General features: G+C 42.0%; 1 protein-coding gene across 1 annotated transcript; it reads right to left on the reverse strand.

Moving 5' to 3' along the window:
* Positions 1-1,364: 1,364 nt before the first annotated feature.
* FUS (FUS RNA binding protein) lies at positions 1,365-12,896 on the reverse strand. Its single transcript, XM_032235150.1, has 15 exons — positions 12,811-12,896; positions 9,847-9,871; positions 8,968-9,122; positions 8,186-8,327; positions 7,828-8,024; positions 7,436-7,646; positions 5,805-5,842; positions 4,361-4,393; positions 3,829-3,938; positions 3,150-3,279; positions 2,886-2,996; positions 2,428-2,578; positions 2,236-2,324; positions 1,874-2,018; positions 1,365-1,656 (listed from the first exon to the last, which is right to left on the reverse strand). Exons 1-15 carry the CDS (start codon positions 12,821-12,823, stop codon positions 1,617-1,619), a joined length of 1,590 nt encoding a protein of 529 aa, XP_032091041.1. The 5' UTR covers positions 12,824-12,896; the 3' UTR covers positions 1,365-1,616.
* Between the last annotated feature and the right edge of the window lie 5,866 nt (positions 12,897-18,762).

Here is an 18,762-nt window from a genome sequence, read left to right on the forward strand (position 1 = left end):
ATTATTAATCATATTCAGGTTTGTAAAATGCCCAATCACATCTAGACATGGGCAGCATACAAATTTAATAAGTGGATGGATGGAGGTAATGAAAAACACAAGGGCAAGAATGGTCATTCTAAGGTCTAGAATGTTCAATTGCAACACCTATAATTATAACAGCAACTTAACCCATAATCTTTCTTCAGTAAGAACAGTTTGGACCATGGGCACCACTGATTTATGCTATACTGTAATTCTGCTGAGGTTAATATCCCAGCCATTTTGACCTTTGCTGAGAATTCTGGGAATTGAAATTGATTCATCTGGATGTTGGGAGTGCAGATGTCCAGCCTGAGCCTGAGGGAGGGATCAAAGGTGTCATCAATCTTGAGTCCTTTCACAATCACAAGAGATCTAAAGTCCAGTCCACCTTGAATTCTTCTATTCTTAACTCCCACCAATTGCCATTGATCCATAGTTCAGATTCTTGTAAAGAGCTTAAATTTACAATCAATCTTTATTCCCATCTGAACTACATGAATCTCCTGATTTCTCTGGTACTTGACAGGGAAACCATGTATAATGCTTTTTATCCTGTTTTCTCACTGATAACTTGTCAAAAGAGGAAAATCTGGATTTTTCCCCCTCTTCCTTTTTAGAATCGGCAATCTTTTGCTTCCAGACTGTAAAATGCATCCATCCTTCTGTAGGTGTTTACCTCACTTCTTAGCAACATCCATTTTACACAATCAGCGTAAAAATGTGAGATTATTTGTACATCCACATTTCCACCTGTCTGTATTTGCATAGAAAGTGTCTGCACTTTACAATCTCAATATCTGCACTTCAACATGTAAAAGGCCAGCTTTTGCATTCAATGAAGGCAGACCTCTTTTAGCAAGTTCATAGTTCCAAGGTGATGAAAAAGTTAACTTTGTAGCTAATCCTCACACTTACATCTTTTGCAGGTCTGCAAAGCAAAGAACAACTGAAGTTAACATCATAAGCAACTGCAATTTCGCTTAGTGACTGCTTTACTTAATGGCCAAGCTGATTGTCCCAATTATGGCTGCTAAACAAGGGCTATTTGTACTTCACAGGAATTTCAATGATGCAGCTAGAACACCAACATCAGACTTTTTAAAAAAGACTCTGTTCCTTGTATTCTTACGTATCGGATTTTGAAAACAAATGAGCCTCACTAATAACCGCCCACATTTCTACAATGGTTTTTACTCAGAACATTTTTACAGGAAAAATGTATTCTGAAATTAACAAAATTAGGCCTGGGAGTCTCTTAGCTCATATCTGAATGACAAATTGAATTTAAAACAATCTCATTGGCGTAGTATTTCCTGTATGACATAAAACCAATACACTTATTTTGAGAATTGACTGAAAACATCTTTATTATTCAGCTCTATGTCCGTCCCCACCTTGCAGTTACAAGCACACAACTAAAATATATTTTTGTAATCTGGGATTACTCCAGGGACAGTCAACAAAAAAATAAGAATAGGCATACAAAGTCTGTACACAACTCAACATGGGGTACACAATTTGCAATGAAATTAGACATCATACAAAATAAAAAAGTGTTTATAAATTCACATAGTCTGGGATCTTGTACTGACTCAATAAGGTCTCTCACGGCGGTCTTGTCTATGATCCCCCCTGCAGAGTGAGAAGAAAAAAATTAAATTTAAAATTACAGATTGTGACTACTAGCTATAGTTAGCTGTACTCCAGAGATAGGCTATTATGGGTGAAACTGAGAGGAATTTAGGAGTGAAAAGCATGATACAGGTCCTAATAGCTTTTGGGAAACTTTATTCAGATGCAGAAATATGGCATATCATCTACCCATCCCACTGCTAGAAATAAATTTTACCTGGAGTCCATTTTTCCTGGTCCAAAATTGCCTCTGTCTCCACCTCTTCCACCACGGAATCCACCTCGGTCTCCCCCTCGACCTCCACGGAAACCACCTCTGTCAAAGCCTCCCCGTCCCCGTCGTTCTTCACCAAATCCGCCTCCTAGGAAAACAAAATAGATTACTCATCTCAAAGCAGAACTATAGTTTTCTCTTCTTTCATTCAGATGTTTGCATGAAAAGGCAAGCTACATGTTTCACAAAATGATCTCGGCAAAACATTTGTGTTCTTCTCCCATCCAAAGCACACAGTAAATCTCACTCCTATAAATGATTATTCTCCTGTGCTAAGAATTGCAGATGAACCATCTAATACTCACCCATATGTGGTCCCCCAGACCCATCTGGTTTGGGTGCTTTGCACTGATTGCATTCATTGCGCCATGAAAAATTCATGTTCTCGCATGTCCTACAACAGACACCATGGGAAGAAAGCAAGCCATTATAGATCAAATAAATTCATTCTAACTACCATCTTCCCTGCCACACAAATTGCTATAGATTTTACTTACGGATTAGGACACTTCCAGTCTCCAGCACGCTGCTGGCCGCCTCCGCCACTAGGAAAACCACCACGGTTGCCTCCACTGGAACCACTGTTGCTGCTACCGCCGCCGCCGCCACCACCACCACCACCACCAAATCCACCACGGCCCATTGGTCCTGAAGAAAATTCAATGTGGCAACTAAGAATGCTTTCTTGCCAGTATTTACAATCTCATCCACTATAATAGCTGTTTCTCAAATCTCAGCAATTTTACACATCTTGAAATTGTTGAGGTCAAGAAATACTGCGTAAGATATTTCCATCCATTTTATCTCCATATTCTATAACAGAACATGGTCTTTCTTTCACCTTCACTGCTTTGCCATAAGACCAGTTCTTGCTCTTCTCCTAAGATAACATGACAGGAAGATGGATAAACAGATGCTCCATTACTTTCCAATTCCAAAGATAACTCTTACTCACCTCCTCTACCACCACGGCCTCTTCCACCACGGCCATTGCCCCCTCCTCGGTTGAAATCTGCTCTTCGGGTGGCAAATGAAACTTTAATTGGATTGCCAGAGAACTCTTTCCCTATAGAATTGTGGGGAAACACTTCTTCCATTACTGTATTCATCCCTAATTTTTATTTCACTTAAATTCCAATGACAAAGAGACAATCCCTATGCTATCACTTTAAACACAAATTCCCAGCAATAAAAATGCTGTTCCAAATCAGTGACCTACCATCAAACCAGTCAATGGCAGCTTTTGCAGATGGGGGATCATCAAAAGAAACTGTGGCTTCTCCTTTCAGTTTTCCTGTCTCACGGTCTGTGTACAGGTTAATCATAGGCTGCCCAGTTTTCTTATTCATCTAAAGAAGACACACGAGAGGACATTCTGATCAAATAAAAGTTTTCATGTTATTGTAGCTGCTCATACAACTATTTAGTGATTATATTTGTTTGCTGTTCACTTCTGGAGATTGCCTCCCATCTCAAATGTTTGATTCTGGGCAGCTTATATTAAAATAATAAAAACATAAAACATATAACTGCTGACACTGTATTAACAGCAGCAATCAATTGAACAAATAAGCAAGCAAAGCAAGCAAGCAAACAGGAGGGCTCCCATCATTCATTCATTGGGGTCCCAGGCTTGATCAGAGAACCAAATTTTTAGGGTCTTTTTTATCTTTATGTAATTTTTATCTCTGAAATATAAAAATGTTAACTAGCCTTTAGGTGAAAAATAATTACAAACAAAACCATCTGAAATCCCGAGTCTACTATTTTCTTGCTTCAATTTAAAAATTCAAGGAATTTTTGTCTTTATATGTGATTCACAAACTAGGTGATGATCCTCTGGATTCCCACTAGTGTATTGCTAAATGGATTTACAATAGTGCCAAGAATTTGTTTACCTTGATTAGACCAATCTGCTTAAAGTATTCTGAAACCGACTCAATGGTTACATTTTCACCAAGTCCTTGGACAAAGATGGTGTTATTGTCAGAATTATCCTGCTCACTAGCTGCAAGAGAAGAGTTAAGACTTTTAAACAAAATGCATTCTAAACAACACTTTAGTATTGAACCATTCTGGGCTGTACAAATTTTCAACTCTCTATTCCATTTTATCAAAGTGAACAGACATTTTCTTTGGTTAAATTTTCAATCCTGCATTATGATGTTTAAGTTCATTTCTCCTACAATTCAGTTTGTTTTTAACATAACTGAAATCAGTTTAATAGTAGTTTTGTGTTCATGAGAATCCCAAGAGAGGTCAAAAGGCGGATTTGAACATGCCCATCAAAGTCTCAAGTTATTCTTGAGCATTGATTGCCTCACTGGTTTTCAGGAATACGGTCCTTAAGACAGAACCCTTGTGATAAGTGCAAAGCTTTATTTTAATTATTAAGTGGAATGAGTATCAAACCGTCAAACAACCACTTACCAGAATCATGACGTGAGCCTTGGTCCCGTGGTCCTTTTGTCACATGAAAACAAGGAAGGAAAGGTTCCGTTAGACAGAGTGGGGCCCCCTTTTTTCACATCACCAACACGATCACATTAGAAACAGGCCAGTGTTGAACATATGCAGCCTCATGATTAGAATGCAAGAAAACATACCCGCCCAGTGAGAAGTACTTCATGTTTTAATGATGAGCTTATTACATAACCAGTTTAAACATTCTTTCCGCCAGGTCATATTGAACCTTAATTTTTGCAGCTTTGGAGGGAGGAGCATAGCCTCCAGATACACACTCAAAACAGCATGGGACAACCACCCAGAGGAATCTATTTTTCCACTTTCATAGCATACGTTAGTTACTGCTACCCAGAGTTTTGTATTGACCCTTGATCACATTTTTAAAAAAATCTCCAGCACATGAGGCCTGAGGCAGAATTCTGCAACTTATTCCATTTTTGTTTTCTTGAACACAAGAGCTATGTGTTAAGTAGACACCACCTTACACCACAGAACACATTTTGAGTAAGTCCTTTTACAAGATTAGATCTTTAGTTTTGAGAAACCATCAGGTTCTTTATTTGCATCAACCGTTCTAGTAACACATACAGAGATTTCTTTTAAAAAACATTGACACCTTTCAACACATCCAATCTTAAATTACTTTTGAAAGCGTATGCCCAACACTGGTCTCAAATGCATTAACAATCCTAGGTAGACCATTTAAAAAATTTTGTGCCAAGCCTTTTTCAGCAAACCCTATGGGAACGTTCCTTAAAACCAATTAGTTTAAGTTTGGTACATTCACGGTTTTTAAAAAAAGACCACCTTTTATGAAACTTAATATTAAAACCAAACTTTCTTTAAAATAAAAGCCCATGAAAACATTTGTCAAAGAGCTCTTAAGAGTTTCATACAGACAAAATTATACATTCCAGTTTCAAGGGAATGGCCCCTTGCATTTCTTTCCTGTACCAGTAGTTTTTTAAACCAGGTAACATAAACCTTCATTTTACCGTGTTTCTTCAGGACTGCATGCACTTCCATTAATACTTTTTAAGCCAACATTTGCATGTGTGTTTCTAACAAGGGACAACACACAAGCCCAACATTTATGAAGTGAATTTTCCACGTGTTCTCCCACAAAACACAAGTCTAGGTTTCATTTCCCCCCCAGTCTTGTTGCATAACATACAACCAAAATTGGCCCGAAGAACTTGGCCGTGTAGAAAACCCAGAACGTGGAAATCAGCACCACAGATACAACCAACCATTTTGGCATATGTGCCATAAACAGGGAGTGCTCCCATAGGTTTTTATCTGATAAACGGTGGCTTTTCATTTCTTTGGCATACAAACAGTGTCTCCGAAAAATAATATAATAGAAATACACTTTTGTGGTTCAAGTTTTTGAACTCTTTGGACTTACCACCAAATTTATTGAAGCCACCACCTCGCTCACCACCGCTGAGGAGATAAGTTAGAAGATAATGATGCTTTTTCCATGGCTAAAAAGGTTTGTTGCTAGAAACTACACCATATCCATTAAGATGCTGGCCAACACTTATGTTTGATTCTTGCTGAAGATCTAAAGACAACCTCTCCACCTTTTTCTTGCCCTCATTTTTTTAAATAAACATGATACCCTTTGAGAAGGTTTGCAATTGCTAATGTTTAGTCAATCTTGCTTCCGATCTTGAACCGTTACATGTGGCGTCCTGATGCAGCTTTTGGGACAAAGTTGTTTTCCTTGTAGGTGTTCTATTCTTGGCATGGACTGGTGAACCAAGCTTGTTTTTAAAATATTGCATACCGTGCACACTGTATTTCTAGGTCACTTTTCTCAAATTATTGTTTTTGCAAAGCTTTTGTTGCATACAATCCTACATGCAGATATCTGCTTTGAAAGCATGTATAAAAACCCATTCTCTCATCAGAATACTCATATTAAATCACTCAGCTCTAAAAACTGCATTATCTGCCTGCCATTAAAGATCTCTCTCCCTTCCTCAGATCCTTAACTAAATGTGGAAGGTGGAGATTTGATTAAAGTTCATTGACTTTCACACCTGTGGCACACAAAATGCAGAATTTGTTAACAGAACAGGTATTGTTAACAGAGCAACAACTTTTCATAAGCAAACAACCCTTCAACTACCCATATCTATACTCACCTCTCTCCTATCTTGTTCTCCCCAAATCAGAAACCCACATGGTCAATGTTGCTTAGCAATCATTGTTTTTCAAATACCAACTTTAGTCACCCCTCAGTAAAAAAAAAAAAAGGAGGCAGTACAAGTACCAAAGAACAGTTTGAGGATCCTACATGGTCGCTCGTAAACCACAAGTACAAGAAATGAGTAAACATGAACACATCCATTTAAACCCAATTTGATAGCCATTACATGGCTAAACCATAGCATTAACCCCAAGGAAAAGCTGGCTTACAATTTGCCCAGAAGCATGTTGCTGAAATAATCATAGAAGCCTCAAAGTTGCTATCAGCATATAAACCATGCCCTTCATTAGGTTTACACTGGGGTGGAATTGAAGGATAATCCTATTATCAATCTCCTTTCGGCAAAAATTGTAGTAGTACGGTACTTGGTAGTATGAGAATTCTCTATGTACTTGTACACGACTCTAACATGGGTCACAGAGAAGTATAATTCACCTTCGAGGAACAGTATTGATACTCATATCAAGTGCACCTTTGAGGTTGTCAACAAATCCAAGTAGGATTACAAGATGAAAATGCCGTATTTCACCCCATGCACCAACTTGTTACTGCAATGACTGATTTGTCAGAAAGTAATTTTAACTCCTTCACATGCAGGTAACAGAATACCTTTTGACAGCCATTAAGAATTCATCCCACACCAAAAAACAAAAAGCACACCAATTGTGTACAAGGTAGTTTTCCCAGCCTTATTCACCAAAACTTCAGTTTTTTTAAAATTTTGTACCCTCCCAGAAACAATTAGCTTTTTTCAAGTACTAAGATTTTTTTTTAAAAAAAAACCCACTCCCTCTACCACAACAACCTATTAAGACACCTACCCCATGCCACCTCCACGGCCACCTCTGTTGCCACCTCTACCACCACTCCGATCAAAGCCACCTCTACCATATCCGCCTCCTCCTCCTCCTCCGCTGCCTCTGCCACGGTTGCGATCCTGTTGACCCCCGTATCCACCTTGATCCTGGCTGCCATAGCCTCCTCCACTACCACCTCCACTCATGGAGGATTGATCCTGGCCATAGCCACCAGCTAGAGGAAAAAGGTGAAAAAATAAATCTTAAAACATGACCCTTGACTTCTGACAATAAGAAAACATGAGTAGGAGGGGTAAAACTCTTGCAGCATTCCACCAGAATCAGACATTGTATTCTGTAGACTTCCCCTTTGCCAAAATTTAAACTAAGATGAGCTAAAAAGAACATCTACTCACAACTGCCACCACCTCCTCCTCCTCCACTGCTGCTGCTGCCGCTGCCATATTGACTCTGCTGGCCATAGCTCTGAGGTGGATTGTAGGACGGTTGCTGCCCATAGGAGCTTTGCTGCTGGCTGGCATAGCTTGACTGCTGGCCATAACCCCCACTTTGGGGTTGCCCATAACTGGAAGTTTGGGAATTGGTGCCGTAACTGCAGATTTCACAAAAGAACAAGCGTAAATAATACTACTCTAGCCTCTTGCAAAGTATATCCATTAAACTGGCTTTATCCTATTAGGATTCTCCAGGTTCCCCTCCCACAACTCAGGAGTGGGGGAGGAGAATCAGGACCCCCCCCCCCCCCGCATTTACCTTCCAGTGCTGGAGCTGGTTGGCTGCTGAGAATAGCTGGGATAAGAGGACTGTTGTCCATAGGATGACTGTGAAGTCTGACCAGTGCCATATGCTGTGGATGAGCCATAAGCTTGTGGTGTGGACTGAGTGCCATATCCAGCTGTTATGTTTTTAAAAGAGGGGGAGGAGGGTTAGCAATAAATCAGCATCAAATGTGGTGTCATATAAATACCTACAGGATTTCCCACCATTACTTATAGCTTTGAATTAAATAAAAGAGTTTACTTTTGGTTCAGAATGTATGTTTGGAATATGCAGGAGCATGTAATCCAACACCTGCCTACAATCATTAAAAATATATTTGTTGCCAAGATCGCATAGCTGCATCATCATCTCAGCAAGAGTTATATCATCCTGCAAAATGACAGTTGATTTAGTAACTCAAAAGGGTGCTGCATTTGCTTCTGAAGTATTCCACACTGATGTTTTAATGAACAGATACAATTGCCAAGTTAGGAAGTACAAAAGGTCTCGCAACCTTACAGAGAGTTGTTTTCCTAATCTCAAATCAAGTTCTGTAATTTTAGTTAATAAGCAAAGAAATTCCATTAGTTATTACCAAACTATCATGGGATGGGATGCAACAACATCATTTTTATATCTTTGCCTCTATAAACCAAGCCTGTATGTTGGTGTGTCACAGAACTGGCAAGCCAGAATCACTCATCTCCCCCAGGTCAGCTGATCTCTCATGGTTTCCTATGTAGTTATGAAGTTCAAAACAAGATTAGTGTACTCACAGCCCTGTGTCTGGCCATAAGATGAGCCATAACTACTTTGACTATATCCAGAAGTATCTGCTGATTGCCCGTAGCCACCATAACTCTGCTGTCCATAAGGCTGGCTAGTTTGTTGAGAATAACCTTGTGTGGGTGGAGTTGGGTAGGCCCCATAACTAATGGAAAAGAAGAGATAAAAATCATTCAAGGAACTTATATCCACAATGTACTTTCAGATTTTTTCTTTTTTACTGTATGTCTAGTGTGCTACATTTAAATTACAGAAGTTGCAAGTGTTATTTTCAAGATGGCTGATAACCTCACAAATGCGGGAACTGTGCTATGTAATTCTAAAACTTACTGGAAATACTCAGAAATAAGCAATATATTCAACCTACTTTGAAAACAGCTTAAATATATTCTTTATGGTTGGACAATTTAATGACTTTCCAACAGCCCTTGAAAATTTGAGCATTAAGTGGTCACCCTGTTGTCAAATTGCATTGGAAAATTTAATGAATATCTAAAATAAATGAATTTTAAGAAATATTCCCTAAGGATAAATAAGATGTTTTTATGTGGATACACACTATTTTAATGCATTTGATATACACTGAATTTATTGCAGTTGATAGTTAAGATTGTTAATTTAAACAACTTTCTGTATTTAACCCCCTAGGGCAACCAATCTAGACATACTATTTGTAAGGAATTATGGTTATTAGTACGTTTAAATGAAAATCAAGGCATAAGATTTCTGAAATTAGTACAACATCTTAATCTTTCTTATAGAAAAAAAACCTATTGCCTATTGAAAGCATGATATCAAAATATCTGAGAGATGGCCAGTACAATAAACATGTTACTCATGCACAGAAAATTAATCCCAATGTCATTTACCTCTGTGTTGTTGATTGGCTATAATCTGCAAAAGAATTGGGGGAAAATTAAAACAGATCCACTGAACAAATTTTGAGAACCTAACACAGTGAAAGGCAATCCTTAATTTGTATGACTACAGCTCCCAGCATCCCCAAGAATCAGGGCCAACAGATACCCAGTTTTATTGCAATTTCTGAGATGCCCCAAGTTGTATAGTATCACCCATAAGTCTGTAACTGAAAATGTTTTGCACAGCCATGGCTGCCACTCAGAATGGATGTATTAGCCCAAGAGCTGTATTCCAGTGTTGGTACACAGTATTGCATAAAAATGTGTAAAAAATATCTCTATGCCACCCTGGCATGAGATCTGAAGAATGTGAGAATTATGTTGTTACACTTCAAATAGTATCCCTTATGCACAACACAAATGTGAAAAAGCAGAGCCCACCCTATAACGTTATATTTAATTTTATTATAGCTGTGTTACCTGGAATTTCTGATTTCATTAGTTTTTTAATGGTGATATTAGCATTTAATCATGGCATCCATGCATTCTTTTGAAGTTCCAGAAACCATGTTTTTTTTTAACCAAACCAATATTTTCAATGTGATTTTTTTTTTAGCAACTAATTGGTAGAGCGTATTCTGGAAGTCCTCGGATACATTTGCAAGTATTAAAAAACATACAAACTTGACTCAGGAAAAGAAATGATGTAACCCACAAATTTGCCGCTAGTGAAATGTTACCTAAAACCAGCGCTTTCTACTATTTCTCATGTCTAATTAATGTTTTCTATTGTTTGATTTATTGCTTTCTAATGCATCAGATATACTGAATGCATTATTTCGGTAACCTATAAAAAACTTGACACCCCCCCTTTAATAAATACCTTTTGCTTTGACTGAAGTATCCATGACTTGTGCTGTGTATATTGTGAAAAAGCCAACTTTGCTAAGTAAAGTGTCTCTTCCCAAATTCAGTGTTCATATGTTTTTTATATTTACACCAGTTGGATGCTTGAGTTTTAGGCAAGCAGCTGGGGATGCTTCTAGTGTGTTTAATCACATTTATAGAACTCTTTTTATGGCAAAGTTCAAGCATCCTTTCATTCCAGAAGGAAAGGGATTGGGAATTAAGGCATTTGAGGGAACAAACTGTTACCTAGAATGTTTGACTTATTAAACCTTTAAAAAGGTAATATTAGCATTTTAACAATTTCAATCTAGCCCTCTTCTTGTAACTTTTAAGAAAGCATGTTTTTCTCTTCCTAGCCAAGCCACTTATTTTAGTATTCTAAGAACTTACTTTTTTAGTACATAAAATGTATTCTGGAAATCCTTGAATATACAGTACTTAAGTGTTGAGAGAAATACCAACTTGACTGGAACAGGGAATCAACATTTTCTATTATTCAAATTTCACATATAATGAATGTCTTTATTGTTTGATCACTTATTTACTGGTGTATCACATGTACTGAATGTATGCAACATTTGTTTCTGTAACCTATAAAAATGCCTGATCCTCCTTAATACAAGTAGTCCTAGACTTACAACAGTTCATTTAATGACCAAAGTTACAATAGCACTGAAAAAATTGAGTTGTGAACATTGCACCATCCCTATGGTCAAATGATCAAAATCCAGTCAGTGCTTGGTAATTATCTATGACCGTTGCAGAGGAAAGTCGTAAAGTGAGGCAAATCCACTTCACCAGTGTTTCTCTTAGTGATAAATTTTGGGCTCAATTGTGATCGTTACTAGTTTATTACTGTAAATGCTTCTTTTTCTTTTTTCTTTGCCTGAATTACTTGCACTCCAGGGGTTTTGGATTTTCGGGGAGGTGAACCATCTTTGCAAGATGTCCTTTGCAACTATATGTTTTCTCTTCCATATTCCGTGACTATGGGCTTCTTCAGCTCTAGCCTGGGACAGCAGACAATTGTGAAACCCTCCAATTCTCCTCGTCCAAAGACCCATTTCTTTTTAACAAAATCATCCAACAGCCCGTAATGACGGCATTTTTTTTGCAAATAATAAAAATGGCGAGGGGGGAAAAAAGGCTGCGCAGTGAAAATGAGTGACAGCTTAACAGGGACGAGGAATAATTCACCTACCCATGGAGCGGAAAAGCTATTAAAGGCTCAGTTACGAGCTTAAATAGGTTTGACAGAAAGAGAGTATGTGGTATTAGGACCGAAGTCCAGCAACTCCTTTTACGGCCCACTAGCGAAGACCCGAGGGTGGGGGGGGAGATGAGCGCGCGCTCCGTCAGCGACTAAGCAGCCGTTGAGCGCGCGTGGGCGAGCAGCCATTCTAAACGAAGGCGCGCAACCGCAGAGGAAAATAACCCGGATGTTGCACTGCGACAAAGAGCGGATGCTACACGCAGGCGCGGCCGGCTAGACGGGGTAGCGCGTGCGTACTCGTCAGAAAGCGCTCCTCCCCATTTTCCTCAGCGGCTCCGTCTCGCGCATGCGTGCTTGTCCCTGTCCCCTCAAGAGTTCCTCGGAAACCCCGTTTCTCTCCCCCCCCCCTTACCGGGTCTCACGCTTTCCTAAAATGGCCGCAGCGAATGGCGCAGTTGAGACCGATGGGGCGATGCGCAAACCTTTACACGGAGATGGGAGAGCATCCGTTCGTTCAACCTCCCTTCCGCATCCTTTTCTCTTGTCCCTTCAACCGCCCTCAGAGCATGAGAGGGCGAAGCGTCCTCTCTTACTCCGGGTTCTGGTCGACTCACGTCCGCCTTCCTCCTTCTCCCTCAATGGATTTCCCCCCCCCGGGAATCCAATTTGCCCCCAATCCCCATCGCACGTTCTTTGTGACACGAGGACTAGCGACTTGATCCTGCTGAAATCGAACTTTAAAACCCCTGCGCCCCTTTTGCAGCGGTTTATGGATGGCCTGACGTCCCTTTCGCGATCTCTCGGGAAAACCGACCCTTGTCTCCCCGGCGACACCCCTGCCCTTCTCTCACCGTTGGACGCCATAGCTGAAGCTTCTCGTCAAACTCCCTCGTGTCGCCTTCGCCGCCTTGTCCTGGCCGCTCCCTTCGCGGCAAATATACCTGCCCCTCCCCTTTCCTTTGGACTACACCATCTCAGACAGCAGGGGTGGCCGGGAGATTCATTTGAATGAGGCCGATTGCTTTTCGCTCTAAAACAAAACAAAACGAAGATTATCTTGTTCGCCGATGAGTGTGCAAGCCTCCATCTGAAATTTCTTTGTTTTGAAATAACAATTTTCCGCCGCACTCCGCGTGGATTTAAAAAGCCAGCTGCTTTTCTTCCCCCTCTCAATTGAAATGGTGTCGGTCCAACCTGCTGGATGGGATGAGATCACGGAGGCAGCCTGGGCGCAACCAAAGGAGAAAGCAGGGGGGGGGAGGGAAGAGAATTGAGAAATCAGGAAAGGCAGCTCTCCCTTTGGGCCTCGGTTCGGGCCCGGGGGTGGCGTCTTTTGCAAAAAAATCCTGGATGAAATATCAGAGGAATCTGGAGTCATTTTAAAACGGGTTTAGTAGATTGGAGACACACTTGAAATCTGGTTCTGAGCTGTTCTGGGAAGCCAAGCATCGGTCGCTTCCAGGAGGACAGATGAACCGATGAAAGGCATTTCAGACCAGGGGTGAAATTCAGCAGGTTCTGAACAGTTCTGGAGAACCGGCAAATACCACCTCTGGCTGGCTCTAGAGTGGGAAGGGAATGGAGATTTTGCAGTATCCTTTCCCCAGGAGTGGGCAGGGAATGGAGAACCGGTAGTAAAAAAAAATTGAATTTCACCACTGTTTCAGACCCATAGTTTTTGGGGTGGAGGGAGAAAGCAGATCTGGCTGGGCGGCCCAATCCTTTTTCGCCTCCTGCCTCGTGGAGTTTTGCATGCTGCTCTTCTGAAAAAGGCACCAAAACTGTAGCCAGCGCTGGCTGAAAAATATCTCGCAGCTCAACCACCGATCTTGCAAAACCTACTCTGGGGAAACCTGGATGCACAATTTCAGGTTTCTCAATTGGGCTCCTGGCTCTTGAAAGTAGCTTATTGACCCAGAAAGCTATAAAACCGGTTGAGGTCAGCTTGTCTCTTGTATAAACGTGTGCATAATGTTGGCTCAGCGTTGGAGGTTTGCAAGTGCTTGGAGTAAGTTAAAGGCAAAGGTTCCCCTCGCACATATGTGCTAGTCGTTCCTGACTTTAGGCGGTGGTGCTCATCTCCCTTTCAAAGCCGAAGAGCCAGAGCTGTCCGAAGATGTATTGGTGGTCATGTGGCCAGTATGACTAAACGCCAAAGACCCACAGAACGCTGTTACCTTTCCACCAAAGGTGGTTCCTTTGTTTTTTTACTTGCATTTTTTACGTGCTTCCGATCTGCTAGGTTGGCAGAAGCTGGGACAAGTAATGGGCGCTCACTCCGTTATGCAGAGTTGATTTGAACTGCCGACGTTTCTAATGGACAAACTCAGTGTCTTAGTCACTGAGCCCTAGTGCTTGGAATAGGCAGGGCCATTTGGTGATGGCCCCCGGTTGGGCAGCTCCCCAAGGCTGATGAGATTAGGCTGTGTTTCCAATGTGTAATAAATGCTATTTTGCACTATTCCGCTTGTCATCCTTACTCTCCTGGCACTATAATCTTCAGAGTTGATTTCATTTCATTGATGACATGGGATCTAAGCAGCATTTGATGAACGGTTGCAGGAACTGGGTATGGCTAGTCTAGAGAAAAGAGGGACCAGCGTGACATGACAGCAGTGTTCCAATAGTTGAGGGACTGCCACAAAGAAGAGGGGATCAACTTATTTTCCAAAGCACCAGAGGACAGGACAAGAAACAATGGATAGAGACTAATCAGGGACAGAAGCAACCTGGAATTAAGGAGAAACTTCCTAACAGAACAATTAACCATTGCAACAGTTTGTCTTCAGAAGTTGTGGGTGTATCACCACTGGAAGAGACTGGACCGCCATTTGTCTGAAATGGTATAGAGCAGGGAGGCTAATCTTAATGTTGTCGTGCGTGACACTCCCCACATGCACTGCCCTCCTGTGCATATGATGCCCCTGCACTCCCCCGTGCATGCACTTGCGACACCCCCACCCCCATGTTTTGCGCCTAGCAGTCCTCCCTGCAGCCTTCTGGGAGCAAAATGAGCCACAGGGGAGTCCACACTTGCCCTGCCCTGTCCTCCATCACTGCATGCACTCATGACCCCCTGCATGCACCCACCTCTCCCGTGTGCACCCCACCCTCCTACGCAGAGACCTGAAAATCGGCTGGTGGGAGGCGCACACATCAAGATGGGACTGAACTGGGGCAATGGCTGGCGTGCCCACAAAGAGAGCTCTGTGTTCCACCTGTGGCATGTGTGCCATAGGTTTGCCATCACGGGTATAGGATTTCCTGTTTGAGCAGGTGGCTGGACTAGAAGACCTTCCAGGTCCCTTCCAGCTCAATTCTGATTCAATTTTTTTTTGTTAGATCCCACATTTGAACCCGTGAACAGAAATGTGTGTACTTGCACAAGTGTTAGCACTGCTGTAAAATAAGCTAATAGAAAGCTGCCCTTCTTATTTGATGGATTTCGCATCCGTATCCTGCCTTTTGTTCAAATACTCCCATTGACTGGCAGCTTTCACGACATCACTAAAGCATGCTAACCTGGGCGTTTGATGAAAAAGGGAGGAATGCAGTGAAGAAATGCCGCTAAAGAAACTTTTTCATCTTTTGGGCAGCTAGTCTGGCTGGATACCTTGAAGAATTGATTAATCCTAAAGAAAACCTGCCTGTTTTCATTGCATGAATGTTAGTGTGTATAATAATCCAGTCTAGTGTATTGCAATTAACCTTGAGCAGAAATGAGTAGATACAAATTTCTATGGCATTCAGAATTCTCAAATTTTAGAATTAGGGACTTGCAGGCTTCCTTCCCTGCTTTGCAGGAATGGTTTCTCCCAGGAATAAGGCTTTCCCTGTCTCTATCCCTAAAACCAGCTCCAGCCAGTTTTGAGCCGCGCCCTGCAAATTTATGAATGGCCTGGAGTGTTGGCATGGCAACACTGGAAATGAGGCCAACATGCCAGGAAAGGGGGCTTTTCAACAAAATGATTAAAGCATAGACAGGATCACTGACTGGGTCTGTCATCACATACGCCCGTGTTGGGTGGTTTTCCCGCCCAGTTGGGCTAATTTGGGAGATCGGTCTCAGGAAATTTTGGAGCATTTGCAGATTGTGGTACTTTGGGTTGCTTTTAAGGGCATGTAAAGTTTATGACTGCAAAATGCATTGTTGGGAAGAAGATGACACCAGCATGATGCAAGCAGAGTCGATCAGCCTCCTTTCTCGTTGCACCACCAGCATCTCCTTCTCCAAATGCTGCTTCTCCTTTTTCATTCTTCAATCCACCCTCGCTGCCCACTTCTTCTCCCAAGAAAACTTTTGCAATAATAGAAGGGGATTTGGGCCTTGCAACCCCCTGCTAAAATATTTTTATTCCGTACCAAGTCCTTTCTGAGTTGGGTGAAACTTACACCTGGCAGCTGCATGAAATTAAGTTCTTCATTCTTTGTCAAAGAGCAGTGATAGCAAGTTGTTAGATGGGGCAGTTTGCAAAGACCTCCCAGCATAGATTATACATCCTTTACAATACCCCCCCCCCCACATTCACCCAATTCCATTCTTCCATCATCCCATATAAGGAACTTTCTTCCTCCCATGCCAGGGCCTCTCTTCTGAAAGTACAAACAAATACCTTATTTCACTTCCCTGCCTGCCTAGGCTATTTTCAAGGCTTGTGAATAGTGAAGAAGAGTAAGAAGGCTAGCAAATCTTAAAGAAAACAAAAAGACGTGGCTTCTGAGCCTTAATGAGAGTGTAAATTCCGTAATGAAATGGCATTGATGGCCTTATCCATTCTGACGTGCCTGACTCTTCGCAATTGTATGGGCCAGGTCTCTCCACATTTTCCAAAGTTGCATTACTTCTTTGAGTTTTTCCATGCTCTAGCAGGTGTCAGTTTTGATGGTGTCCAGCCACTGTGTTCTTTGGCGGCCTGGTTTCCTTTTGCCGCTAACTGACCCAAAAATAATTGCTTTCTCCAGTGAATTCTTCCACATAACATGGCCAAAATAATTGAGAAACAGTTGTTGGAAGAAATGGCCATCTGGGTTCAGTTCCAAATGGGGAGAAAGACCCTGAAAATATGGAGGCTGCTTTGGAAAGATGGTTTTTAATGGTGGACAGGACCACGTTTGAGGTCCGGGGGGGGGGAGGGGACCACATGCTTTGAAGATCTTGAAGAAAAGAAGGGACGAGATGCTGAGAGAGCCTGAGTTTTATGCCCTCTGTTGGGCCCTGCCTTGGAGCTTCCTGTTCCTGTATAAGAAATGCATTCTGATTGGAGGTCAGACTCCCAGGTTTGGTTGAGCCTTGCTGGAATCTTCCCAGGTGCCGTGTGGTGATATGGGTAGAGGGCTAACCTATCATGTCCTGATCACCATGCCTTAATCCCATCACCCTGGAACTGAAGCGGTGGGGGGTGGGGAGCAGGGAGCTGCAGGGAGCTGCTTTGCCTTTAAAACATGTTTCTCATCCTGGGAAATATAATATTCTGCTTTTTTAACATTTCCTAAAATACTTCATTTTTTTTAGGAGAGGGGTGGGTGCTAACTTCCTACAATGTTTTGTGATTTTGCCTACCAGTGACTAAATATTGTAAGGCTCCCACACTCCTGCCCTTAATATTTAGACTACTCAGCCTCTCCTGAACGTTTGATACTCACAATGCCAAGGGGAGGGAGGGGGAGAGAGAAAGTTGAGTGTGCTCTCCCTTTTCTGCCAGTGTGGGTGGCTCTGCATCCCTTGTGCCCTGCTTCAGACCAAAAGGCAGGCATGTGCACCAGGCATAGAGAACACTGCAGACAAGGCTGCACAGCTGCATTTGAATTTATTGCTCCACAATCTCTTTTTCAAGCCTGCCCCCTTGACTTGTGCTGTGCATGTCTCCCTGTTTGTACATCCCCCACCCAGGATCCAAGCACACACTGGCTGGCCTTTGAAGCGTTACTGACCTTTGGACGGTACTGGACTTTGGAGGGTTAGCAAAATACCTTGTTTCCATTTTTAACATTGTTCCTCATTTCTGCAACTAATGGTGTAAGTTGCTAGTTGGAGCTAGTTGGAAGACATGCTAATCCAGCATTCGTTCCAAATTCCTGCCTCACCATTTGCATTTTCTACTGCTGATTTCACAGCAGGCCAAAAAGCTCCAGTCATAAAGACAGTTTCCCAGGAAAAAAATAATAATAATAATAATTTCCCCACTTCATGCTGTACTGAAATTAGATTCATCAACAGCCTGAAACTGAATCCTGGCAAGACAGAATGGCTCTGAATTTGGAGCTTTTTAGTCCATGGAGAATTACCATCTCCGGCCTTGAATTGCCCCAGACAGACACCCTTTCTTGGACCAACAATCTCTGCTCATAGTCATCACACCCTACTCATCTCCAATCTTGACTACTGCAATGTGCTCTTCCTGGGGCTGGACTTGAAAAGTATCTGGAAGTTTCAATTGGTTCAAAAAAGGTATAGCCTACATGATATGGTCACTTATAAAGGCCTTCATGGTATTGGACCTGGGTACTTGAGAGACCGCCTGCTGCAAATTACCTCCAATAGACCGATCAGATCCCACAGATTAGGCCTCCTCCGAATTCCATCCGCCGGCCAATGCCGACTGGCGACTACCCGGAGGAGAGCCTTCTCTGTGGCTGCTCCGACCCTCTGGAATGAGCTCCCCGTGGAGATTCGAACCCTCACCACCTCCAGGCCTTCCGCAAAGCCCTTAAAACCTGGCTGTTCCGACAGGCCTGGGGCTAAAGAGCTTTTGCCCCCCTCCTCGAATGGTATGGTTGTGTATTGTCATGTTCGTCTTTTTATC

This window comes from Thamnophis elegans, chromosome Z (genome assembly GCF_009769535.1).
Source record: "Thamnophis elegans isolate rThaEle1 chromosome Z, rThaEle1.pri, whole genome shotgun sequence".
Taxonomy (NCBI): domain Eukaryota; kingdom Metazoa; phylum Chordata; class Lepidosauria; order Squamata; family Colubridae; genus Thamnophis; species Thamnophis elegans.